Source organism: Salvelinus namaycush, chromosome 23, assembly GCF_016432855.1.
Source record: "Salvelinus namaycush isolate Seneca chromosome 23, SaNama_1.0, whole genome shotgun sequence".
NCBI classification, from domain to species: Eukaryota; Metazoa; Chordata; class Actinopteri; order Salmoniformes; family Salmonidae; genus Salvelinus; species Salvelinus namaycush.
Window position 1 is genome coordinate 43,084,792 of NC_052329.1, and position 26,609 is coordinate 43,111,400.

Here is a 26,609-nt window from a genome sequence, read left to right on the forward strand (position 1 = left end):
TTAGAAAAGTGCTGTGACCATAGAAGACTAAAGTTCTCTTTCTACCCACAAGGTTGACTACCCAGAAAACGATTGGACGTCAACACACATGAAAATTACAATTCTCTCAATTCCCATTTTGAAGGGTACCTTGCACTGTCTGAGTAGGACTCTAGCAACACAGAGCAGCTGTCTCTCTCCCATGGAGAAGTTCTCTCCGTTCTCCACCACCTCTGACTCCAGCTTCAGGGGCAGCTGAGACACCTGGAGGGATGGACAGAGAGAGGGAGTGAGTACTGAGTCAAAGACAGGAAATTAAACATGGATCTCATTTCTCAGTCCTGTGTTACCTCTTCCCTTCTGAGCCTCTGTGCCCATAACTCCACCCCACCTACTGGCACACAAGCATCTTTCTAAAAACCAGTCATCTAGTATGAGCATACTCTCTCGTGTAGTCTCTTACTCTGGACAACCGAGTTCCGGATACTCACACACTCTTTCATGTGTGTCCGCTCCAGAGCGTCCCAGATCAGCTCCTCGGCGTATTGGTTAAAAGGGTCCAGGTTTGACCTGGGGGGTGGATACAGGACAAGGACAACTTCAAGACAACTTTAAGTAACATCGACAGTCACCAGAATACATTTATCAGTGGATGGGACTAAAGGAAAAAATCCCTTGTGCCAACTCAGCAAAACCACATCTGGGACCACCAGGCGAGTGACAGTGTTCATTTACAGTCACAATAGTACAGTGATGCGTTTGAGTGGCGTGCCCACCTGACTGTGCCGCTGAACAGCACAGGCTCCTGAGGGATAATGGACAGCTTGCTGCGGAGGTCGGCCAGGCCGATGTCGCAGATGTTGATGCCGTCCATCGTGATGGAGCCGCCACAGGGCTCCACCAGACGGAACAGAACTACACCCAGAGAAGACTTCCCTGGGGACAGAGCAGGGCAGGGGGGGACATACTCTGTAAAATTAGAATGATGTAACAATCGCGAGCCATAAAATAAATACAAGAGCTAGCTAAAACGACATTTAAAAATGTGAAATGTAGGTTTCAATAGGAATTAAGTGAAATTGACCTCGGTCCTGGATATATAACACAAATGATATGATGTATAAGTAGGATTTTCAGATACATGATCAAACAGCGCACGGCTTCGAGAGATGTTTCACTGACTGTTTCCACTGACCTGAGCCCGTCCGGCCCACTATGCCAATCTTCTCCTTGGGACGGATGGTGCAGGACACCTTCTTGAGAACAAGCGGCAAGTTGTCTCTGTACCTCATCTCCGTCCCGTCAAACACCACCTCGCCCTCCTGCGGCCAGTCTGGCGGGGGTGCCTTGTTCTTGATGCGGGCCGGGGCCTCCAGCGCTAGAGACTGGGGGAAGGCAGGAGAGACCGCTTTAGGGTTCATTATAATAATAATACTGCACTTCATTTCTTTCGCACCTTTCGGGTGCTATACATTGCTTTCGGGTGTATACATTGCAGCCCAAAATGCGTTAAAAAAAAGTGCAGTAAAAATAACTCTGAAACTCTAGGCCTCAGCTATAAGATGTGTCTTCTTAGGGTTTCCTAGTTTTAGAATGACGAAAACACGCAGCAGCTCACAGTGGTAGTGAGACAACATATGCAGTGAGAGTGCAGTGCCATGTATTTGTAGTGCAGTAACCTCAATGTAGTGGTGAATTCTCTCCACAGAAGTGAAGCGAGCCTCGGTTTCAGAGGCTAGTCTGACTGTGAACTGGAACAGCCCTGTGAGCTGAGAGAAAGAGGGGGAGAGGAATAAGACATTTATCAAATTAAATGCATTAATGTCATCTATACTACTGTAACCGTGTAACTCCTCTTTTAACCAAGTATGTATAATATAATTTGTCATTTCATATAATGGATCTACGCAGCTGTTTAGATATATAACAACCAATCAAGGGAAAGACGAGGGAGGAGTGGAAGGGAAAGTGGAGTGACAGAAACAGAGGAGATGAGAGGAAGTAACAGAGAGTACGGGGGATAGACAAGGGGAGTAATACCGGTAAGTGAAGAGAAAAGTGATGGGAAGAAGGCAGAGGAGAGCTGTGATGGTAAGAGAAAAGCATGTATTTTATAATATATCTGCCACTTAAGCAGACACTTTTACCCTAAACCATTTACAGTACAGTGAATGTACTGCATACTGTACTGTAAATGTGATCCCTGCATGAATTTAATGTACAACCTAAGCATTGCTGGTACCAAGCGGTTACCAACTGAGCCACATCATGTGTATAAAGTGATAAGGGCATCAGGGCAATGTAAAAAAGAATAGGGGGGAATACCAAATCACCTTTAAGTAACGTCAAACCGAACATTATTTCAGTTGATTTGGCCATGAAATTGGGAAAATTGTATGGATGCCCCCATCATTCCCCATTGATTTTTAGATAGCTGGCATCTAACGAATTTAAGTGAAAGTTAAGATTCCCCCCTCCCGTAGTGACAGATTTGTTAATAGGAGGAGCACTGACCTGCACGGCGTAGGAGATGGCCAAGCCGGCGTAGGCCGTAGGGATCTGGCCATGCATGAGGACTATCATGAGCGCTGTGATGCTGATCAGAGCCACACTGATGACGTCCAGCCGCACGGCCAGCCAGCGCATGGCACAGCTGAACAGGTAGAAAGGAGCCTGGTTCTGATCCAGGAGATCCTGATACCTGGAGACCACAACCAGACAGACAGATGGGAACCTTGAGAAAAAGTTAAACTTTTGGATGCTTGGTTTCTTGCTTTAGTCATCAAGGAACTAGGATACTTAAAAAGGGCTATTGTAGAACTTTGTCTCTGGGGGTGCTCTTGAGCCAAAACTGATGCCCTAAATGGACAGAAGAGACATAAAGGACCTCACTGTACAGAAAGAGAAAAGCCTCCCCATACTCACGAACAAAGGCATATCGGTTTGCCTAGAACTAAGGATTTGTGTGATTTCATGAGATAATAAATGGATTAATATGACAACATATATGAACCACAGAGACAACATTCAAGCGAACATGTGACGTGAACAATTATAGACTAAACTTCCATAGTGCATCTTTAACGAGATTGATCCGAGGGGTTTGGTGGAGCATGTTTTCCAGTACAGATCTAGGATCAGCTTCCACTCACCCCACACTGACCTTTAACTTCTCCCCTGAGTCAGATTAACTCGTGGACACAATTTTTATGTCTCAGCACCCAGTATGAAGCAGGGATGGGACCAAGTCACAATTTTGCAAGTCCTAAGCAAGTCTCAAGTTTTAACCTTCGAGTCTTAATTCAAGTCCCAAGTAATAATGGGCAAGTCTCAAGTAAAGTTCCACAGCTCAGGTCGAGTCAAGTCACAATTCCCTAATTTTGAGTTCCGAGTAATCAACTCAAGTGTTTTATGCCAATTTTAATGCAATTTTTTTATTTCCTGTTTTTCTTACACTACTAGTACACTATATAACAAACTTGAGTCAAAGATCATGTTAGATTTTTTATTTTTTATTACTAGTACTGATAGAAAGGCAATACAAATGGCACCAATGGCAATAATTTTAGTCTAAAGGCTCTTAAGTTTCCAACAACAACAAAAAACGATCCAAAAAGTTGTATTGTGACTATACAATAACGACAAGTGCAACCTTCAGAGCAGTATGGTTGAACACAAGCTCCACAGGAGCAATTGATGCAGGAACTGCCAAGACCCACATCGCCACTCAGAACAGTGGAAGAACTGTGTTTCTGAACAGAACGGTTGTTCTGTCCTTCGCAAATGTCAAGGTAGTGGCTGAACTGAGATGCTGGAGTGGCCACACACTTCTCTCCTTTGTCTTTAGCGATATGCTGAAAACACCCCTGACTCCTCTCCCAGAAAACAGTCCTCCTCCTCAGTGGTGGTTGGATCCACAGGTTGCCCAGTCTCTGAAGCCTCTTGCAGAATTAAAATATAGATTTTTTAAAGACAGAAACAAAAAAGGTTAGTCTTACTATTTTTAGTAGTTTACCATTTAAATTAAAATGTTGTATAAATTCAATTAATTAAGCTAAGTATTAGTTATATTGGTAAACTTTGACTGTTCTTATGATAAAAAGACACGCACCTTTCACCATTTCAGTCACCTTGTCCTTAATTCCATCATCCACCAGAACGTGTTGTTCCAGGCACATCAGTGTAAAGGATGGATCTAGCACAGCTGCTTGAAGATGGACTGATGGTCTGAGAAGGGTGCCATCTTGGCATTGATGAAGATTCAAAGAAATCTCCTGTGCAGTGATGCTTGGAGACTATGAACCAGGTCAGTAGCTCACTTGTGGTTCCTGCATCTCCAGATGATGGTGTAGGGAAAGAATGCAAGGAACCATCGCACCGATTGTGACAACTTCTGTGCTTGGGTAATGTCTGTGGTTTCTGCAAAAGGCTGAAGAAAGTAGGCCAACTCTTTCAGTAGTTTCAACACCTGTCAATGAAAATAGGACTTGCTTATGCTCCTCCTCTTCAAGCATCCGACAACTTGAGGTAGTTGTAATGGGAGCACTGCTGTCACCTGCCTCAGTCTGGAGTTCCAACACGCTCACTGCAGCAGGAGTTCCCCCTCACTTCACCCTCAAACGCCTCTGTAAAAGTTGTGCTAGTGTGGAGGTTTTTTTTAGATATTTTTTTTATTTCACCTTTATTTAACCAGTTGAGAACAAGTTCTCATTTACAACTGCGACCTGGCCAAGATAAAGCAAAGCAGTGCGACAAAAACAACGACACAGAGTTACACATGGGATAAACAAACGTACAGTCAATAACACAATAGAAAGATCTGTATACAGTGTGTGCAAATAAAGTAAGGAGGTAAGGCAATAAATAGGCCAATAGTGGTGAAGTAATTACAATTTAGCTATTTACACTGGAGTGATATGTGCAGATGAGGATGTGCAAGTAGAAATACTGGTGTGCAAAAGAGCAGAAAAACAAATATGGGGATGAGGTAGGTAGTTGGTTGGATGGGCTATTTACAGATGGGCTGTGTACAGCTGCAGCAAATCGGTAAGCTGCGCTGACAGCTGACGCTTAAAGTTAGTGAGGGAGATATACAGTGGGGCAAAAAAGTATTTAGTCAGCCACCAATTGTGCAAGTTCTCCCACTTAAAAAGATGAGAGAGCCCTGTAATTTTCATCATAGGTACACTTCAACTATGACAGACAAAATGAGAAAAAAAAATCCAGAAAATCACATTGTAGGATTTTTTATGAATTTATTTGCAAATTATGGTGGAAAATAAGTATTTGGTCACCTACAAACAAGCAAGATTTCTGGCTCTCACAGACCTGTAACTTATTCTTTAAGAGGCTCCTCTGTCCTCCACTCGTTACCTGTATTAATGGCACCTGTTTGAACTTGTTATCAGTATAAAAGACACCTGTCCACAACCTCAAACAGTCACACTCCAAACTCCACTATGGCCAAGACCAAAGAGCTGTCAAAGGACACCAGAAACAAAATTGTAGACCTGCACCAGGCTGGGAAGACTGAATCTGCAATAGGTAAGCAGCTTGGTTTGAGGAAATCAACTGTGGGAGCAATTATTAGGAAATGGAAGACATACAAGACCACTAATAATCTCCCTCGATCTGGGGCTCCACGCAAGATCTCACCCCGTGGGGTCAAAATGATCACAAGAACGGTGAGCAAAAATCCCAGAACCACATGGGGGGACCTAGTGAATGACCTGCAGAGAGCTGTAACAAAGCCTACCATCAGTAACACACTACGCCGCCAGGGACTCAAATCCTGCAGTGCCAGAAATGTTTTAACAGTATGCCTACAGGTAAAAAAAACCTAGGTGTTATTTTAGATTCTGAACTCAATTTCAAATCACACATTAGGAACGTGACCAAAACAGCTTTTTACCACCTGAGGAACATTGCCACGGTGCGGCCGTTTCTCTCTCAGGCTGATACAGAGAGACCCGTCCATGCTTTTATTACAAGCAGGCTTGACTACTGTAATGATCTCCTGTCTGGTCTAACCAAGAAAGCCATTGGTCAACTGCAGTATGGGTACTGACCAAGACCAGATGGCGAGCACACTTTACACTTGCCTATTTTGGATGTTATTTTGGCATTAATACGTGTCACATAACAGTTTGCAAACAATGTTTAAAAAAATATATCATTAAGGTTATCACAGGTTAATAAAGCTGCATACAACCATGGTCTCTTTTTTGTTTTCTTGAGTAAAGCAGCTCCAAAATGCAGGTGTTTCAGCATAGCTCAGTGCTTTCTGTGGTGGTGGGGAAAGCCAGCAGGAAATGGGAACATTGCGCCGTGATTGGCTCAGTGTTCTGTCACTCATGGGGACACTACGTCACAGGCCAAGTGTAAGTCCTTAGTAAGAGTAGACATCGAACATTTCAGCCATTTGGGTCCCGCCATAGAGTTACATTAGAAGAGTCCTTCCAACAAGGCTCAAGGTCATTGGCCACGGATAAAATGACGTCAAATCATGTTATATGTATAGTACCTTAGATTGGACTGATCATGTCAACGTCTTACCTTCAAAATCTTAGCTTGCAGTCATCATCATGAATCATGTCAACAATCTACTGGCAAATACTTTTTAATCCTTGTCATATGAAGAGAAATAATGAAGAGAATTTATAGATAAAACGTATCGGTACTCATCGGCTATTGGACATTAATATTACACAACAAGTTGGAAATCGAAAATGTAAGAATGAGTGGTTTGGAAGGTATCAGTGGCTAACTGCAAGCATTGCAAAGCAATCAGTAACATTAGCCTGCTATTCAGTGGAGTAGCTGTGTGTGTGTCCCCCCCCCCCCCCCCCAGAGTTCCCACCATAAATCCAGAGAATGTCAGACTTTGATGACAAAGTTTGCTCACAAAGGACCGCCACTCCACCTTCCTGTTTAAGTGAGCACAGCACAAGGTGAGTCCAAAAATTTCTTATAACGTTATGCTGCTGCATAAATGGTACAATATGCCAGGGAGATATGTATACTGTAGCTAAGAAAGTAATACTAAGTGTATGTTGTGTTAGTAGCCCATGTGCCTCACCCTAATAATTGGGTCTATTTTCACCAACGTGGTATTGTGAATCGTTTGTGGCCGGTGTGTGCTAGTTTGCAGACTTTTTTTTGTTCCGCTTTGACAGTGCTACTGATAGTAGTGGTGGCACTTGGCTTGCACTTGCAAATTCAGCACATACAACATTCTATAATAGAATTGTGTTATTTGACGTGTCAAATTAAAAGCTTATTTAACGCGTCAAATAGTGTTATTTGACATATCTTTTGAGACACGCAAAGACCCAAACAGCGTTCAATGTGCCTCACCCTATTAATTTGGTCTATTTTCACCTCTTACTGTTCTGACTTGGTGGTGCACATGTAGCCTATAACCAGTTTTAGAGAAAGATAATCATTGAATATTGTAAGAGCTTTCATTGTCTGCTTATATGCCCCTTTTATTTATCCAATGGTTCTGACTTGGTTAACAGGGAGAACATTGTAAGAACAGCCCATGTTCTGAATTCTGTTGCTGTACATTTCAAAAGTGCTGAACAAAGTTATATTGACTACGTCCGTCGTCGCTCGCTCATTGTCTTAATCGAAATTACGGATTGCCGCTTGTCGTCCCCTTATGCCATAGTTTGTACATCTCAATTGTCAGTAGAAACCACATTCGTTTAAGCAAGTCAGCCATATCAGCTATGTTTTTTTAATAGACAGTAAATGAGGCTGAATGAACGGTTTCACTGCCAGACAAGGCTCCGCTGATAGCCAGGTGTAGCAGAGGTAAGGTGTTGGGACTACTGTTGCGACAGCTATATGTAAGCCCTAACAGTTTGTCGGCACCGTTTGTCACCGTTATAGTGCAATTAATGTATTGTTTAGTGTTTGTAGTGGCTTTTCTGGCATGCATCCCACTTTTTTTTTGTTTGTTTGTTTGTTTGTTTGTTTGTTTGTGTTTGTGTGTGTTTGTGTGTGTGTGTGTGTGTGTGTGTGTGTGTGTGTGTGTGTGTGTGTGTGTGTGTGTGTGTGTGTGTGTGTGTGTGTGCAGATAATACCCGGGATAGAACATTCACTTTCTTGGGTGAATGCCCAGAAATAGCCTCCGAGAACTTCATCAGGAGCAGTCTTGCTACACATTCTCTTTTGCACCCAAACCTCCTCCCTTGTGCTGAAGACTAATTGACTTGACGAGTCCTTGATGAATGCAACTTTATTGGAAATTACCATGTCTGAAATGTGCTGAATAAATAAAGCTTGATTTGATACATAGGGATGTTAAAAACAAAGATCTGAACTTGCTGTCCACTTCAGACACAAATGATAGGGGGGACCCATTGCAAGCTAGCAAGTTCGAGAACATTACCTCACTTTAGCTAAAAATCTCCAATTAGAGGTGAGTGTTGTTGTTTGCACCCCCCTGCCCACTGGATCCGCGTTGAAGTCTGTGGAGGTTGGTTGGCTAATAACAGAAGGTGCTGCAAGAGGATGAATGGAAGGTGATGCCCTTTTGGGATGGGGAAATCTAAACAAGTCTCCCGAGTCTCGAGTCATACAGCTCAACTTCAAGTTAAGTCCCGAGTCATAGATGCTCAAGTCAAAGTCGAGTGGCAAGTGCTTTTTCTTTTTGCAAAGTCAAAGTTTCAGGTCTCAAAATGTGTGACTCGAGTAGTATCAGAGTCCAAGTCATGTGACTCAACATCTCTGGTATGAAGTTATTTAGTTTAGCAACCCAATGTGAACTAGCATTAGCGTTAGCAATGCTAGCTGTACCCAACGACTTCCAGTCTTTGAGCTAAGCTAGTTAGCATTGGCTCTTGAAACTACCTCCAACTTCGTTCATACTGGACGCAGATAAATAAAAATGGTATCCACATCATCTGACTCTGGCAAAGTACTGTAGATAAAGGGCTTCATTGCCAAAATCCCAAACTATCCCTTTAACAATTAGTGGGAAAAATGTGAAACTGATCCAAGATTAGTGTCTAGAGGCAACTTCACCATACACGTCGACAGCTCACCTGTCCAGGAACTCGTGGCCCCTGTTGTAGGCGTGGATGGTGGACAGGCCCTGGATGCTGGAGGTGATGTGCGAGATGAAGGGCGACTGGGTGACGTTGTCCAGGCGCTTGAGCTCTCGGATGAACACGCGCGACACCATGTGGAGCATGGTGAAGAGCAGCACCAGGGGGCCCACAGCCACTAGGAACCAGGGGAAGATGCTGCCGATCACGCCCAGGCAGAAGAAGACCAGGATGACATTCTGGATGAACATCTCTGCCTGGAACGGCAGCCGCGTGTCCACTGGGAGGGAGGAAGCGGGGGGGGAGAGAGAAAAGACAAGAAGACAGATAGTTCAGTGACTATTACTTATTCCACTTGTGTAATCACTAAAAACACTCAACTTCATTACTATCATTACTGTTACAAAGTCAGTAGGAAATTGCTCTGTAAGGAACAATCTGTTCATATACATTGTTACAGTACAATAATAATGCACAAGAACAATAGCAGATTCATGTTAAAGTTATAGTTTGGGATTTTGGCAATGAAGACCTTTATCTACTTCCCCAGAGTCAGATGAACTCATGGATAACATTTGTATGTCTCTGCGTGCAGTTTGAAGGAAGTTGCCAATTAGAATTAGTGCAAATGCTAACTAGCGTCAACGCAATGACTGGAAGTCTATGGGAATAGCTAGCATGCTAGCTGTTCCTGTAGACCAGGGGTTTTCAACCTTTTCTTGCCCAGAGACAAAATAAATGAATAACATGCCTCTAGCCTATTAGCTAGAAAGGTAACTCGAAAAACATTTTCCCTAAGAGCATCTGTTAGCCATGTGTTGGCAAATTAGGGCTAACCCCATTTAATCGACTGGTCGATTGTTTGCTTGATAGGCTGTTGGTCGCCCAAGATTTTTTAGTCGAGCAGTGGCAAATATAAAAAAATATATACAGTGGGGAGAACAAGTATTTGATACACTGCCGATTTTGCAGGTTTTCCTACTTACAAAGCATGTAGAGGTCTGTAATTTTTATCATAGGTACACTTCAACTGTGAGAGACGGAATCTAAAACAAAAATCCAGAAAATCACATTGTATGGTTTTTAAGTAATTCATTTGCATTTTATTGCATGACATAAGTATTTGATACATCAGAAAAGCAGAACTTACTATTTGGTACCAAAACCTTTGTTTGCAATTACAGAGATCATTTCCTGTAGTTCTTGACCAGGTTTGCACACACTGCAGCAGGGATTTTGGCCCACTCCTCCATACAGACCTTCTCCAGGTCCTTCAGGTTTCGGGGCTGTCGCTGGGCAATACGGACTTTCAGCTCCCTCCAAATATTTTCTATTGGGTTCAGGTCTGGAGACTGGCTAGGCCACTCCAGGACCTTGAGATGCTTCTTACGGAGCCACTCCTTAGTTGCCCTGGCTGTGTGTTTTGGGTCGTTAGAGATTTTTGGTCTAAACTCCACTCGCCGTGTTTGGAGGAAGAAGAAGAATGAGTACAACCCCAAGAACACCATCCCAACCGTGAAGCATGGAGGTGGAAACATCATTCTTTGGGGATGCTTTTCTGCAAAGGGGATAGGACGACTGCACCGTATTGAGGGGAGGATGGATGGGGCCATGTATCACGAGATCTTGGCCAACAACCTCCTTCCCTCAGTAAGAGCATTGAAGATGGGTCGTGGCTGGGTCTTCCAGCATGACAACGACCCAAAACACACAGCCAGGGCAACTAAGGAGTGGCTCCGTAAGAAGCATCTCAAGGTCCTGGAGTGGCCTAGCCAGTCTCCAGACCTGAACCCAATAGAAAATATTTGGAGGGAGCTGAAAGTCCGTATTGCCCAGCGACAGCCCTGAAGGACCTGGAGAAGGTCTGTATGGAGGAGTGGGCCAAAATCCCTGCTGCAGTGTGTGCAAACGTGGTCAAGAACTACAGGAAACGTATGATCTCTGTAATTGCAAACAAAGGTTTCTGTACCAAATATTAGGTTATGCTTTTCTGATGTATCAAATACTTATGTCATGCAATAAAATGCAAATGAATTACTTAAAAACCATACAATGTGATTTTCTGGATTTTTGTTTTAGATTCCGTCTCTCACAGTTGAAGTGTACCTATGATAAAAATTACAGACCTCTACATGCTTTGTAAGTAGGAAAACCTGCAAAATCGGCAGTGTATCAAATACTTGTTCTCCCCACTGTATATGGCACACGAGATACCTGTCTGATCTGTCTCAGTGGACTAATCCATTGCGGATGCCGCGGGGAAGGCACACCAGTATCACCAGTAGTACATTTACTGTTAAATCCCATAATTTCGAATTACAATGTTTGTTGCTGTAATTTCAATATATTATTATTACAGTCTTACCGTTGGCGTGGACACGTTGTTTGCAGAGCACACAACCTAGGCTACACTCGTGAGCAAAGAGTTTGTTTATTTCATTCCATTTACGAGTTGTCAATTTATTAATTGTCTTTGGTTTGGAGCGCTCCAATCAAACTTGAGTAAGGACATGCACTTAATTACGCATAGAAGTAGGCCTAGGCAGGCCTCTGGAGTGTCACAGCCAGTCGTGACTGGGAGACCCACGAGATGGTGTTTCTTCCGACACATTGGTGTGGATGGCTTCCGGCGTTAAGCAAGCAGTGTATCAAGAAGCAGTGCGTGCTTGGCAGGGTCATGTTTTGGAGGACGCTCTCGACCGTCGTCTCTTCCGAGTCCATAGGGGTGTTGCAGCGATGGGACAAGACTAACTACCAATTGGATATCACGGAATTGGGTAGAAAAAGGGGTGGGAGGCCCCGGTGCACAACTGAGCAAGAGGACAAGAACATTAGAGTGTCTAGTTTGAGAAACAGATGCCTCACAAGTCCTCAACTGGCAGCTTCATTAAATAGTACCCTCAAAACACCAGTCTCAACGTCAACAGTGAAGAGGTGACTCCGGGATGCTGGCTTTCTAGACAGCCCTCTGCCTTCTAGCTGGCCCTCTGTCCAGTGTTCTTTTGCCCATCTTTTCTTTTTATTGGCCAGTCTGAGATATGGCTTTTTCTTTGCAACTCTGCCAGCATCCCGGAGTCACCTCTTCACTGTTGACATTGACTGCTCCAGGTGGTCCATACCCTCGTCCATGTCTTTAGAGAAGCGGTTGAGGATCCGTCCAGTGGGCGTGGTGTCAAAGAACTTCATGGGGCTGCGGAGAATCTTCCTGAAGAGCTCCTCGTGCAGCCTGGACGAAGCTTTCAAAGTGCCCTGAGGGTACAATAATATTAATAATAATGGGATTTTTAAAGCAAACTTTTTCTATATCACATAGCTCAAATGTTTTAGACAGATGTGACCATACTCCACTGAGCAGAAATATAAACGTAGCATGTAAAGTGTTGGTCTCATGTTTCATGAGCTGAAATAAAAGATCCATACGCACAAAAAGCTTATTTCTCTCAAATTTTGTGCACACATTTGTTTACATCCCTGTTAGTGAGAATGTATTATTTTACAAGATAATCCATCCACCTGACAGGTGTGGCATATCAAAAAGCTGGGGACAATAAAAGGCCACTCTAAAATGTGTAGTTTTGTCACACAACCCAATGTCACAGATGTCTCAAGTTTTGAGGGAGTGTGCAATTGGCATGCTGACTGCAGGAATGTCCACCAGAGCTGTTGCCAGATAATGTTAATTTCTCTACCATAAGACGCCTTCGTCATTTTAGAGAATTTGGCAGTACGTCCAACCGGCCTCAGAACCGCAGATCACGCGTATGGTGTCGTGTGGGCAAGCGGTTTGCTGATGTCAACATTGTGAACAGAGTGCCCCATGGTGGGGTTACGGTATGGGCAGGCATAAGCTACAGACAACGAACACAATTGCATTTCATCAATGGCAATTTGAATGCACAGAGATACCTTGACGAGATCCTAAGGCCCATTGTCGTGCCATTCATCCACCGCCATCACCTCATGTTTCAGCATGATAATACACGCCCCTGTGTCGCAAGGATCTGTACACAATTCCTGGAAGCTGAAAATATCCCCGTTCTTGGCCTGCATACCCACCTGACATGTCACCCACTGAACATGTTTGGGATGCTCTGGATCAACGTGTACAGTAGTGTGTTCCAGTTCCCGTTAAAATCCAGCAACTTCGCACAGCCATTGAAGAGTGGGACAACATTCCACAGACCATAAATCAACAGCCTGATCAACTCTATGCGAAGGATATGCTGCATGAGGCAAATGGTGGTCACACCAGATACTGACTGGTTTTCTGATCCATGCCCCTACCTTTAAAAAAAAAACAACAGATGCATATTATGCCCAGTCATGTGAAATCTATAGATGATAATGAATTTATTTCATTCAATTGACTGATTTCCTTAAATGAACTGTAACTCAGTAAAATCTTTGAAATTGTTGCATGCTGCGTTTATATTTTTGTTCAGTGTACTTTATACATGATCTATTTTAGTTAAGTAGTTTAGTTTACTAAGATTCATCCGTCAGTCCTTTGGCGTAATCTCTCTGGGGTTATACACAAACACACAATACCAGACAGAACAAGCACAACAAAATCAAATCAAATGTTATGTGTCACATGCGCCGAATACAACAGGTGTAGTAGACCTTACAGTGAAATGCTTATCTGATCCTTTACCTTGACAAATATGATGCCGCGCAGGAGTTTGAGCAGCAGCATGACACCCATAGACGAGGCGTAGACTCCAGCGTAGTGCTGCATCAGGGGGTTGTCCCTCATGCTTTCGCTCACCACCGAACTGTTCCCCACCAACACTGTGGTATTCTACACACACACAGGACAGCATATTCAATACTCAGATAAGGGAGTATTCTGAGGGGTGGTTGATGGTTCAAATCCCAGGTCAGTCAATAAAGGTGGGAGTTGACCTGGTGACAAAAAGGCTTTTTTTGGTTACTTTTTACCCCGTTTTTCTCCCCAATTTCGTGATATCCAATTGGTAGTTACAGTCTTGTCCCATCGCGGCAACTCCCATACGGACTCGGGAGAGGCGAAGGTCGAGAGCCATGCGTCCTCCAAAACACGACCCTGCCACACTGCTTCTTGACACACTGCTCGCTTAACCCGGAAGACAGCCGCACCAATGTGTCGGAGAAAACACTGTACAACTGGCGCCCATGTCAGTGTGCATGCGCCCGGCCCGCCACAGGGGTTGCTAGTGCGCAATGGGACAAGGACATCCCGGCCGGGCCAAACCCTCCCCTAACCCGGACGACACTGGGCCAATTGTGCGGCGCCTAATGGGTCTCCTGGTCACGGCCGGCTGCGGCACATCCCAGGATCGAAACCGGGTCTGTAGTGACGCCTCTAGCACCGCAATGCAGTGCCTTAGACTGCTGCTCCACTTGGGAGGCCCAGGCTAATGGCTTCTTTTTGACCCCAGGTATCTTCTGCTGTTGTGCCTTTGAAAGGCCCTTAACCCCTAAAAGCATTGAATGACAATTGTTAGAGGAGCATCTGGAAAAGCATTATATGAAACAAATGAATTGCTCTAACAGCCTCTCTCTCTGGCAGGTGAATGCATGGGGGAGGGGCTCTGGTAGAGGCATTGGGAAGTCCTTGGAAGAGCAGTTTGTCTACTGACCCTTAAGTTGCCCATCCAGCGAGCTGTTATTCAGTTCAAAGCGCAAGGTAAACAGTCTGTCTCCTCAGAGAGTGATGGAGTGCTGCATCAGATGACCTGGCCTCCACAATCAACTGACGTCAACCCAATTGAGATGGTTTGGGATGAGTTGGACCGCAGAGTGAAGGAACAGCAGCCAACAAGTGCTCAGCATATGTGGGAACTCCTTCAAGACTGTTGGAAAAGCATTCCAGGTGAAGCTGGTTGAGAATGCCAAGAGTGTGCAAAGCTGTCATCAAGGCAAAGGGTGTCTACTTTGAAGAATCTCAAATATATTTTGATTTGTTCCACACTTTTTTGGTTACTACATGATTCCATATGTGTTATTTCATAGTTTTGATGTCTTCACTATTATTCTACAATGTAGAAAATAGTAAAAATAAAGAAAAACCCTGGAATGAGTAGGTGTGTCCAAACCTTTGACTGGTAGTGTACACAGATAAGAATATACTAAACCTAACCCCCCAGCAACACCGCACACACACACAGTCAATGATCAAGGTCAAATTTACACATTCAATATTTAAGTATACCGCTCCCCTTACACCTGCTCTCACCACTGATTAGTTGAGTAGCTTATGTCCATATATCACTCACACACCAACACTAGTGTGTGAAGACTGTCAGTTACTAGTGTTGGGGAGTTCAACGACTACTACTCCTGAGTTATTGTCGTTACAGTTTCTAACAAAGACAAGTTCAGTTTGTACTTTTCTGGCAGTTTTCCAGAATGTTGAACTTACCCCCCCAAAAAAGTTGAGGCGTAAACAAAGTCTAAAAAACTAATCTCGGTAAGTAATCAGGCTCTCTCTTGAAGATTGGATTTGTCAACACATTCTCTTTCCAATTCTTAAAATGGAATTCCAATGAATCTCCTAATTTGACTGAATAGAAAAGGAATTGACCCACAACCAACGGCATTGGGGAAAACTGTGATCCGGAACAGAGATTCACATCACTGTCATATCGATTTAAAAATAAATCTAAACTAAATAAGACAGATCAAAGGCAACACCGTTGTAAACAATAAAGTTTATTTTCCAAATCAACACTTATGTTTTTTAAATGTTCCAACTCAAATTAATGCCCAGAGTATATAAAATGGATTCATTGAAATTCAAAAGTGCCATTCACTTTCCAGTCAGATTTTCTACTCTCAAATCTAATTCGCTTCCAGAATCGACAACTACACTGAAATTACATTGACCCTCCCCCAACCCTACCACTCGATGCAAACCCTGCCACCCAATGCCACCTGTGCCACTCACCCCGCTGCCCTGCTTGATCCAGTAGCTGAGCCACCAGTTGCTGAAGACCGTGCTGCCCACGTTGAGGACGAAGAGGGCCAGGATTAGGAGGAAAACCAGCGCTCCACCCGAGGCCTGGATGTAGACGCCGTACACAGACCAGGGAACTGAGCCCCGCCCACGCTCCTCCACCTGCATCAGCTGGCCTGGGGGACAAGGAGGGAGGGAGGTTGATTGAGAGAGGTTGCGCTGGGTGGAATCTCGTTCCCAGACACTTCCGCCCACCTAGCAGCTGGGGACGAGGTTATGGTGGATGACATTTTCTAATTGGCAGAATAGCACTGAACTCTGCGGAAAAGCGTTCATACCGGTACTAATTGTGGAAAGAATTATGAACTTCACTCATATGTCCATGACAGGACGACACATTTTTTACATAATAAACAAGTTGTGTATTAAATGCTGTCTTGTGTATTACAAGTGTGATGGTTATTTTGGTCAACTTTGCTCGTGGCTTTGTGAGGACGGTTTTGCAGACATAATGCATTGTCCTCTGTCTCAATACTCCTTAACGTTCTCCTTTTCTACTAAAGCACTAGAAGCTATAAAGGATGGATAACATTCCACCACATGGCTCTCATTCATCAAGCACTTCGTGGTTATGGCTGAGGACAGGAAGCCAATTAAAACATTTGAGATACAGCCCCACACATCCCCGAAGCACGAGCACACACACACCAGTAGTCTGCATGCATGCACACACACACTCTGTGGCTAGTACAAGGGTTCCGTACCGTTGTCTTTGCTAACAGGCTTGTCCTTCTTTACAGATCCAGACTTTGTGTTCTCTGGGGGTTTCTTTAAGGAGTTCCCAGACTTGTTAGTTGGCACCTTTTGAGGAACAATGACATGTTACAAGTAACGTGAACCACAATACAACCACAATATAGACCACACTCAATAAACATGACATATGCAAACTAAATTTAAACAAGACATCAGTGGTGGACATTTCTTTTAGCATAACAGTCTATACAGACACACACACTGTGCCTCTCACCTCCAGGAAGGGCGTCTCTCCCAGCTGTAGGTTGTTGAACATGGCTGCGTAGTCTCTATTGAGACGCATCAGGTCCTCGTGGCTCCCCTGCTCCGTGATGCTGCCCTCCCTCATGAAGATGACATCATCGCAGTCCACAAGGTACTACACACACACACACACACACACACACACACACACACACACACACACACACACACACACACAGTGAGATATAATTCCCCCTCCCTGAACATCATAAGTAAAGATGGGGCCCAACCTATCCATGAGAGAAGTCCTACCAAACAATTATATAGCAAATAATTGCTTCTTAAGGTTAATACAAGACCTTATGTAGCTTATCTAGACCTTCTGCTTATGAATCTTATGTAGTGCTTTGCAAACAATATAAAATGTATTAAGTATTCACCTGCAGCTGGTGAGTGACGAAGACGATGGTCTTGTGGCGGAGCTGCTTCTTGATGGCGTTGTTGAAGATGTGGTTGCCCACGTGGGCATCCAGTGCACTGAGCGGGTCGTCCAGGATGTAGATGGCTCGGTCACTGTACAGGGCACGCGCCAGGCTGATCCGCTGGCGTTGCCCGCCACTCAGGTTGGCGCCACGCTCTCCGATCTGAGGAGACATAACAGACTCATTGATCGATTAATATAATAACAATACATATGAAGGTGCAGGGGTGGATTGGCCATCTGGCAATTGTGGCAAATGCCAGATGGGCTGGACCATTTTTCAGTTGGGTGGACTGGTTAAAAATTGACAAACACGGCCTGCCGAGTGGCGCAGCAGTCTAATGCACTGCAGTGCTAGAAGCATCACTACAGATCCAGGTTCGATCCCGGGCTGTGTCGCAGCCGGCCGCGACCGGGAGACCCATAGGCGGCGCACAATTGGCCCAGAATCATCCGGGTTAGGGGAGTGTTTGGCCGGCATGTCCTTGTCCCATTGCACTCTAGCGACTCCTTGTGGCGGCCGAGCCACTTGCACGCAGACCTCAGTCGCCAGTTGTATGGTGTTTCCTACGACACATTGGTTTGGCTGACTTCCGGGTTAAGCAAGCAGTGTGTCAAGATCTGTTTTCCAATTTGTTGCTCAATTTCTCTGTTATACTAATCTATAAATGAGCCTTTGGCTGATCAGTAGGCAACACCCAGCCCACCTACCAAGATGGGCCGTCCCGGTCTTCTGATAGGCTGAGCTCACACAAAGTCAATTTCAAAGTCAAACACGGCATCAGCAAAAAGACCTGCTCCGACTCTAATCAGTTAGACAGCCAAGATCATGGACCGTAAAAAAAACGGAAAGGGTGCCTATGAACTTCGAAAAAGCACATTCTACATTGTCACCTCACTCAAATCGTACTATCGTTTGGGCAGCTAAAACCATGATTTGGTCACACATGATTGCTGTAATGAAAGATGGTGCCCTGCCCCTGTGCCTGTTTTGCTGTGGCCCTGCTGTAGATATATATTTTTCTCAACAGCTACTATTTTACAACCAAGATATTTGATATGGCTTTGAGATTTGGAGCGGCGCTCACAAGAAATGTGCAACGGCCATTGCGAGGGCATAGACCTATAGGTGTCATGGGTAGTAGCCTTCAACTGCAAAGTTTTATTCGGACCACAAATGTAATAATGGATGACCGCATGACTTCTACCAGCAGTGGGTATTATTTAGGAGTTAGCTATCTAGTTCATGTTTTGAATTTGACCTTCCTTGGGTGATGAACCCCGACCTAATTAGCCTATGATATTAGTTAGTGCACATAAAGATGTCGTCAAGTCAGTTAAAATGTTATTTCTTACGTGCGCCAAATACAACAGGTGTACACTTCACCATGAAATGCTTACTTAAGAGGCCTTTCTAAACAATGGTCCCATGTTTCATGAGCTGAAATAAAATATCCCGGAAATGTTCCATATGCACAAAAAAGCTAATTTTGCTAAAATGTTGTGCACAAATTTGTTTACATCCCTGTTAGTGAGCATTTGTCCCATGCCAAGATAATCCAGCCACTTGACAGGTGTTGCATTTCAAGAAGCTAATTAAACAGCATGATCAGGGGCCTCCCGGGTGGCGCAGTGGTCTAGGGCACTGCATCGCAGTGCTAGCTGCGCCACCAGAGTCTCTGGGTTCGCGCCCAGGCTCTGTCGCAGCCGGCCGCGACCGGGAGGTCCGTGGGGCGACGCACAACATTGATGTCAACATTATGATCAGAGTGCCCCATGGTGGCGGTGGGGTTATGGTATGGGCAGGCATAAGCTATGGACAACGAACACAATTGCATTTTATCAATAGCAATTTGAATGCACAGTGATACGGTGACGAGATACTGAGGCCATTTGTCCATGTCGGAAAGATCTGTACACAATTCCTGGAAGCTGAAAACGGCCCAGCCTGCATACTCAGACATGTCATCCATTAGGAATGTTACGGATGCTCTGGATCGACGTGTACGACAGCGTGTTACAGTTCCCGACAATATCTAGCAACTTCGCACAGCCATTGAAGAGTAGTGGGACACCATTCCACAATCAACAACAGCCTGATCAACTCTATGTGAAGGAGATGTCACGCTGCATGAGCTCGACACATCTTGGTCACACCAGACAACTAGTTTTCTGATCCATGCAGTGGTGTAAGGTACTTAAGTAAAAATACTTGAAAGTACTACCTTAAGTAGTTTTTTGGAGTAATCTGTACTTGACTTGACTATTAATATTTTTGACAACTTTTACTCTTAATTTTCTTCAGGAATGTGGTGAAGTATGTACTTTTAACTCCATACATTTTCCCCTGACACCCAAAAGTACTAGTTACATTTTGAATGCTTATCAGGACAGGAAAGTGGTCTAATTCACACACTTATCAAGAGAACATCCCTGGTCATCCCTACTGCCTCTGATCTGGCGGACTCACTAAACACATGCTTCATTTGTAAATTATGTCTGAGTTGGAGCGTGCCCCTGGCTATCCGTAAATACATTTAAAAAAACTAGAAAATGTGTCCATCTGCTTTGCTTAATATAAGGAATTTGAAATTATTTATACTTGTATTTTTGATACTTATTAAGTACATTTTAGCAATTACATTTACTATTGATACTTAAGTATATTTAAAACCAAATACTTTTAGACATTTACTCAAGTAGTATTTTACTGGGTGACTTTCACTTTTTCTGGAGTAATTTTTCTATTAAGGTATCTTTACTTTACTTTTGACAATATGGTACTTTTTCCACCACTGGATCCATGCCCCTACCTTTAAAAAAAAAAAAGGTATCTGTGACCAACAGATGCATATCTGTATTCCCAGTCATGTGAAATCCATTGATTAGAGGCTAATTAATTCATTTCAATTGGTTGATTTTCTTGTATGACCTGTAACTCAGTAAAATCTTTGAAATTGTTGCAAGTTGCATTTATATTTGTGTTCAGTATAAAAAAGGAAATATTAACACAATAAAATAACAATAAGGAGGCTATATACAAGGAGTTGTGGTACCGAGTCAATGTGCAGGTGTACAAGGTAGTTGAGGTAATATGTACATGTAGGTAGGGGTAAAAGTGACTAGGCAATCAGGATAGATAATGAACAGAGTGGCAGCAGCATATGTGAAGAGTGTGAAGGAGTGAATGTGTGTGGAGTCAATATATATATGTGTGTGTTTTGTGTTTGTGCTGCCTGTGTAAGTAGGGTTGTCTTGGGTCTGGGTGTAGGGTATATGTGTGGGGAATGGGTGTGTGTATGGGGGGTGAGTTGACAGCACGCGCAGTGATGTGGGCTGTTGTGGATAAAATGCCAGGGCCAGATTCTTGTCCCAGTCCGCCCTTATGAAGGTGCTCCAGTTGAAGATAATATCACATCCTTTAAAAACAATATTGAGTACAGCCAACATCCCTGATTGGCAGCAACCTTGATTTAGGCACCTGTTGCTCATTTGTGTTACATATAAATGCTGTTTAAATGTTGAACCCACACACTGAACGCTGTTAAGCCAAAACGTATGTGTATGCTACCCTGATGCAGTGAAAAACAACACATTTTATGGGACATTTCTAAGTGCAGAGTAGGGCTGTTGCGGTGACAGTATTACCGCCACACCAGCCACATGAGTCATGACCGCAGTAAAATTCCACGTGTTTATAATTTAAAAAAAAGGCTAATTGATCATTAGAAAACTTTTGCAGTTATGTTAGCACAGCTGAAAATGTGTGCCCGATTAAAGAAGCAATAAAACTGGCCTTCTTTACACTAGTTGAGTATCTGGAACATCAGCATTTGTGGGTTCGATTACAGGCTCAAAATGTCCAGAAACAAAGACCTTTCTTCTGAAACTCGTCAGTCTATCCTTGTTCTGAGAAATTAAGCTCTATTCCATGCGAGAAATGACCAAGAAACTGAAGCTCTCGTACAACGCTGTGTACTACTCCCTTCACAGAACAGGGCAAACTGGCTCTAATCAGAATAGAAAGAGGAGTGTGAGGCCCCGGTGCACAACTGAGCAAGAGGACAAGTACATTAAATGTCTAGTTTGAGAAACAGACGCCTCACAAGTCCTCAACTTGCAGCTTTATTAAATAGTACACGCAAAACACCAGTCTCAACGTCAATAGTGAAGAGGCGACTCTGGGATGCCGGCCTTCTAAGCAGAGTTGCAAAGAAAAAGCCATCTCTCTGGCCAATAAAAAGAAAAGATTAAGATGGGAAAAAGAACACAGACACTGGGCAGAGGAACTCTGCCTAGAAGTCCAGCATCCCAGAGTTGCCTCTTTGGACAAATCAAGATACCAAGCATGATAAACGCTTAAACCATAGGTTTTAAATCAACTTGTGAATTTGATTGAATATACAAAGCTATGACCCCTCTATTTTATTGTAATGACATGAAAAACATTTGCAGATTATTATCAATGACGTATCAACAGTTGTAACAAGAGGTCCAGTGTTGGAATTCCTCACTGGTGCCCTAGTTTATAGAAAGACCCATATATGTTTTGATTTCTAAGTCATTCTAAGGTTTGTATAATTCACTAAAGTTGCCAAATAACTCTAAATCTAGCGTATAGGACCTGTTTCAAATGATCACTTTTACACTCAACATAGCCACTTCATTTGCACAGTCGCTGCATAATGGGAAAATATCCTTTCTATTTAATTCTTCTTACTATAAAATCATATAATATACAATAATGGCACGGGACTTATAAGTATATCCTACCGGCTAAATTAACTAGCCTACAGCATGGCACATAGCCAGACAACATACATTTAAGGTCAACTCATATTCTGTTCTTCTAAAACACATTTTCCTCATCATGCTTCTTTAGATCTGCCTAAAATAAATAATGGATTTATTGTGATGGTGTATATTAAAATGGATTTATTAGACTTTTTAAAATATAGATGTTCCAAAAGGCCCTCATTAGTGGCTTGTATGAGGCTTGAATGCATGGAGGCCTGGAGATGCTAAAAGTGTTTATATTAATTAAACAATCAATTACTGTGATACCGACAGTCATTCGCATGACACCTACCGGCTGACAAAATGTCATGACTGCCACACAGCCTTAGTGTGGACTATAACATTTTTTCTCATCTAGACACAATAAAGCCCAAAGTAGTATTTCCATGGTGGATAAACAATTCATAATGCTCACCTCAGTCAGATCGGCGTTGGGCAGGATAGCCAGGTCAGGTCTCAGACAGCATGCACTCAGAACAGCCTGGAACCTGGAAAATACACAGTGGAATTATACTTCAGAGCTATATTGGGTAATGGATGACCGCCTTAGAAATCACTATGTACATTAATGCAAATCGATTCTCACAGTAGTATCATTCCTGTGGCCTGTGTGCTCCAGTGGTTAGTGCTGTGGACCCCAGCACACATGTACAGGCAGCCTAGGCTACCAGTGTCGGCATGGGTTTGAATACGACCCTCTGCCCTTTTGACTCGCAATCTCACCGAGCTTTCTGGTCTCCTCTTCACTGTCCTACTTCAATGAAATAAAGATATATTTGAACCCCCCCCCCCCCCCAAAAACTGTAGTTTCATTCCGTTACCTTTCCTCCTCGTACTCTTTCCCAAAGAGGATGTTGTCCCTGAGCGTGGCATTGAGGATCCAGGCCTGCTGGGCCACATAGGCAAAGTCCCCGTTCACCGCCACCTTGCCCTCCAGCAGAGTCATCTAAAGGTCATAAAGGTCACAGGTCAGAGGTCACTACAGGTCATCCTCCAATCATTCACTTTCTCCGCGGTGAAGTTTGTCCCTAAGTACAGATCTAGGATCAGCTTCCACTCCACAAATTTTAACCTTAATCATTAGTGGGGTAAATGCAAAACTGACCCCAGACCAGCATCTAGGGGCAACTTCACCCTAAAACCATTCAAACCTGGGGGGTTGTATTGAGTGAAGTGAAACGTTCACATAGAAATGTGAACGATAGAGCCGACAATTCCCCATTCTACCTGACAAGGCAATCTTGTGTTCTACATAACACAGTTACGTATAACGTTCAGTAAAGTTGCACCCTCTCCAACAGTCCCAGGGCATCATCCAGCTTAGTCAACAGATGTCTATAGAGTAAGGGAGGGCCACAGGGGCTGCAGTGTGTGCCTGTAATTAAATTGGTGTACAACAAGAGCCAACAAGAGTTTACACCATATCTCTTACAACAGGGGGCTGTTGCTAAAACAGTACTTTTTTCTACACTGGACGTGTATCGTTTGCCGTTTGAGCAGAGCGCATATCACTTTATTAAGTTCTCTCAGGCGTGAGCTGCACGTCGGATTCTTAAAAATAGAACCAGAGCGTAATTTTACGCTGAGCAGCTCGAGCCTCTCACGGAACTGTCCTGCTTACAGCCAGGTTTAATTTGAATGAATAGGAGCGCCTCACGCTCTGCTAAAATGACACGTCCAGTGTAGCAGGCCTGTTAAGAGGAATCTTACCTGTCCAAGGATGGCAGAGATCAGAGAGGTCTTCCCACTGCCCACACTTCCACAGATCCCAGTCAGCTTCCCCTGGAGACACAGGGTAGTATGGTGGGTATTTGTGTTGTACAATGTACACATTGGCAGTGAAAAGATGAATCGCAGTGCACAATAAAACTAACTCAAGTTCATGATGTTTTCTTACCCCTAGTTTTAGCCTATAAATAGAGGCCTGAATTTTCCCTGGTCAGTTAACCACAATAACTCTTCAAACTGTACGGCTCATTTGCCTTTCAACCATACATAGATACGAAGACCACAGTCTTATTTGACTTTTTGCTGAACATGGGATGCATTCCAAATGGCACACTATTCCCCACCTACTGTATGGGCCCTGGTCAAAAGACGTGCACTATATAGGGTAGCATTTGGGACGCATCCCATATTCTTTGACCTCCACCACCTGCTTCAAACCACTGAATGTGTGTTTACTACTGTACGTGAAATGTTTTCTGTCCTTTCACAACCACACACTCCTGTCCCATGGCTAGTTAGCTACCTGCCGAACGGTGAGGTCCACGCAGTGCAGGGTCCTCTGCAGCCGCTGGCTGACGGAGAGGATGGGAGGGATCTCCCCCACCTTCAGCAGACGCCCTGCCTGCTCCCCTGCCTCGTCCTCATGGGCGGGCCTCCGGCGCCTGTGCCTCTGGGTGGAGCCAACCGAGGGGGTGCCGCGGGGGGTGGGCTGGGCACTGTGACCCGCCGTCTCCCAAGCTAAGCTGGCGCCAATCATCTCCACGGCAACCTGGGGGTTCAGGGGCTTGTCCCGGATCATCTCCACCTCCGCCATCAGGAACAGGCTCTGGTAGGCATGGGAGAGAGGAGAGAGGCGTCAGAGAACAAACACACACATTACAGGCTCACATGCATGTCGGAGTCTAGTCACGATGACAATGTCCAGGTCATTGATGTCAAGGTTCAAGCAGCTCAAACCTATCTATTTGATTTACGTAAGGCTCTTTCATTCCACTGCATCTAAAGCCGCTTGGCACCGCATTGCCCCCTGCCCATAGTTCCGGGAGGTGCTGAAGTGTGTCTGTGTACGTGTGTTCTGAATTGATGTGGGTGTGTGTGTGTGTGTGTGTGTTTCTTAGAGGACCGAGAGGGGGATTAGGAGAAACACAGCCCCTTCCTGGTCCAGGACAAACACTTGTCCTGCCAACATACCCAGACTCAAACACATCCCACTTACATTGCACAGAGCCAACCAGACCAACAGACAGGCAGAACCAACACATCCCACTCACATACCACACAGAGCCAGATGAACAGACAGCGCCAGACAAACACGCGGTGGCAGACAAAGACAGAAAAAGGGAGAGATCTTACCTTGAACCTCTCCATGGCTACTGATGCTTCTGACAGGGACTTGACAGAGAAAGGGGTGACCTTCAAGGCAAAGGTCATGGCATTGAAAACAGTCACCACTGTAAATGCCTGCGAGGGGAAGAAAGATCCAACACCGTCCATGATTTGTTTCAGTAGGGCAGACCTAGTTGACCGGCTTCTGTCAGTCAAATCATCCATCATATCCTGTCCTGGAGAACCCCCCCCCCCCCCCCCCCCCCAACTATCTTAACGGACTCAACAACCCAACTACCAAATAACATACCCCGCCTGTTCATAATGTTGCTGTATTTGGGAGGTGAAAATGTTGGCTGTATCAAGCAATATGGTCATTGCCTCAACATGCCTTTCTTCTCACTGGCAGGGTTGGAGTGTTGCTTACACCTATTCAATACTCTCAGATCTACTGGAGTGTCTAGGGTGGATCAAACGGCACCTTATTCCCTATTTAGTGCACCATAGTAAAGCCCTGGTCAAGTCTAGTGCACTAAATAGGGAATAGGGTGCCATTTGGGAGGCAGACTGGGATTGGACCAGAGACCTGGTAGCTACCTGAGCGGCGGTGAGGTCGTAGCCCAGCAGCATGTGAGTGGAGAACGTGGCAACGCTGGCTATCACCACGACGATGGGAGCCACGCCCACTGTGATGCTCTGGAAGTAGCCAGTCCTCTCTAGGATGATGCGCTCCTCCTCTCGAATCCCTGCAGGGGCAAATATATCCGTCAGTCAGACAATCAATGAGTCAGTCCGTCAGTCAAACAACGAGTCAGTCAGTCAGTCCGTCAGTCAAACAACGAGTCAGTCCGTCAAACAACGAGTCAGTCAGTCAGTCCGTCAGTCAAACAACGAGTCAGTCCATCAAACAACGAGTAAGTCAGTTCGTCAGTCAAACAACGAGTCAGTCAGTCAGTCAAACAACGAGTCAGTCAGTCCGTCAGTCAAACAACGAGTCAGTCCATCAAACAACGAGTCAGTCAGTCCGTCAGTCAAACAACGAGTCAGTCAGTCAGTCCGTCCATCAGTCAAACAACGAGTCCGTTAGGCCGTCAAACAACGAGTCCGTCAGGCCGTCAAACAATGAGTCCGTCAGTCATCCAACCAGCCAGCCAATGAATAAGCCAGCCAGCCAAACAATGAATCAGTTAGTCAGTCAGTCAAACAATGAGTCAGATAGTCAGTCATCCAACGAGCCAGCCAGCCAGTCAAACAATAAATCAGTCAGTCAGTAAAATAATGGTTGTATCCCATGCATACGACTACA

The 26,609-nt window shown here is 44.4% G+C and overlaps 1 protein-coding gene across 4 annotated transcripts in view; it reads right to left on the reverse strand.

The window, feature by feature from the left end:
• LOC120018457 (multidrug resistance-associated protein 5-like) overlaps positions 1 to 26,609 on the reverse strand; it is a 50,291-nt gene that overhangs the window by 1,976 nt on the left and 21,706 nt on the right. For all 4 annotated transcript variants that reach the window (XR_005472224.1, XM_038961673.1, XM_038961672.1 and 1 more), the window contains 19 exons: positions 25,901 to 26,049; positions 25,331 to 25,438; positions 24,501 to 24,803; positions 23,960 to 24,031; positions 23,071 to 23,195; positions 22,665 to 22,737; positions 17,412 to 17,615; positions 17,003 to 17,146; positions 16,737 to 16,833; positions 15,964 to 16,148; positions 13,690 to 13,836; positions 12,155 to 12,284; positions 9,033 to 9,315; positions 2,494 to 2,680; positions 1,659 to 1,748; positions 1,175 to 1,364; positions 756 to 915; positions 471 to 549; positions 130 to 243 (listed from right to left, as the gene is read on the reverse strand). Coding sequence is in view for 3 of the 4 variants with exons in the window: in XM_038961673.1 (XP_038817601.1) it covers positions 130 to 243; positions 471 to 549; positions 756 to 915; positions 1,175 to 1,364; positions 1,659 to 1,748; positions 2,494 to 2,680; positions 9,033 to 9,315; positions 12,155 to 12,284; positions 13,690 to 13,836; positions 15,964 to 16,148; positions 16,737 to 16,833; positions 17,003 to 17,146; positions 17,412 to 17,615; positions 22,665 to 22,737; positions 23,071 to 23,195; positions 23,960 to 24,031; positions 24,501 to 24,803; positions 25,331 to 25,438; positions 25,901 to 26,049 (2,840 nt within the window). In the remaining variant the exon portion in view is untranslated. The remainder of the gene's footprint in view (positions 1 to 129; positions 244 to 470; positions 550 to 755; positions 916 to 1,174; positions 1,365 to 1,658; positions 1,749 to 2,493; positions 2,681 to 9,032; positions 9,316 to 12,154; positions 12,285 to 13,689; positions 13,837 to 15,963; positions 16,149 to 16,736; positions 16,834 to 17,002; positions 17,147 to 17,411; positions 17,616 to 22,664; positions 22,738 to 23,070; positions 23,196 to 23,959; positions 24,032 to 24,500; positions 24,804 to 25,330; positions 25,439 to 25,900; positions 26,050 to 26,609) is intronic.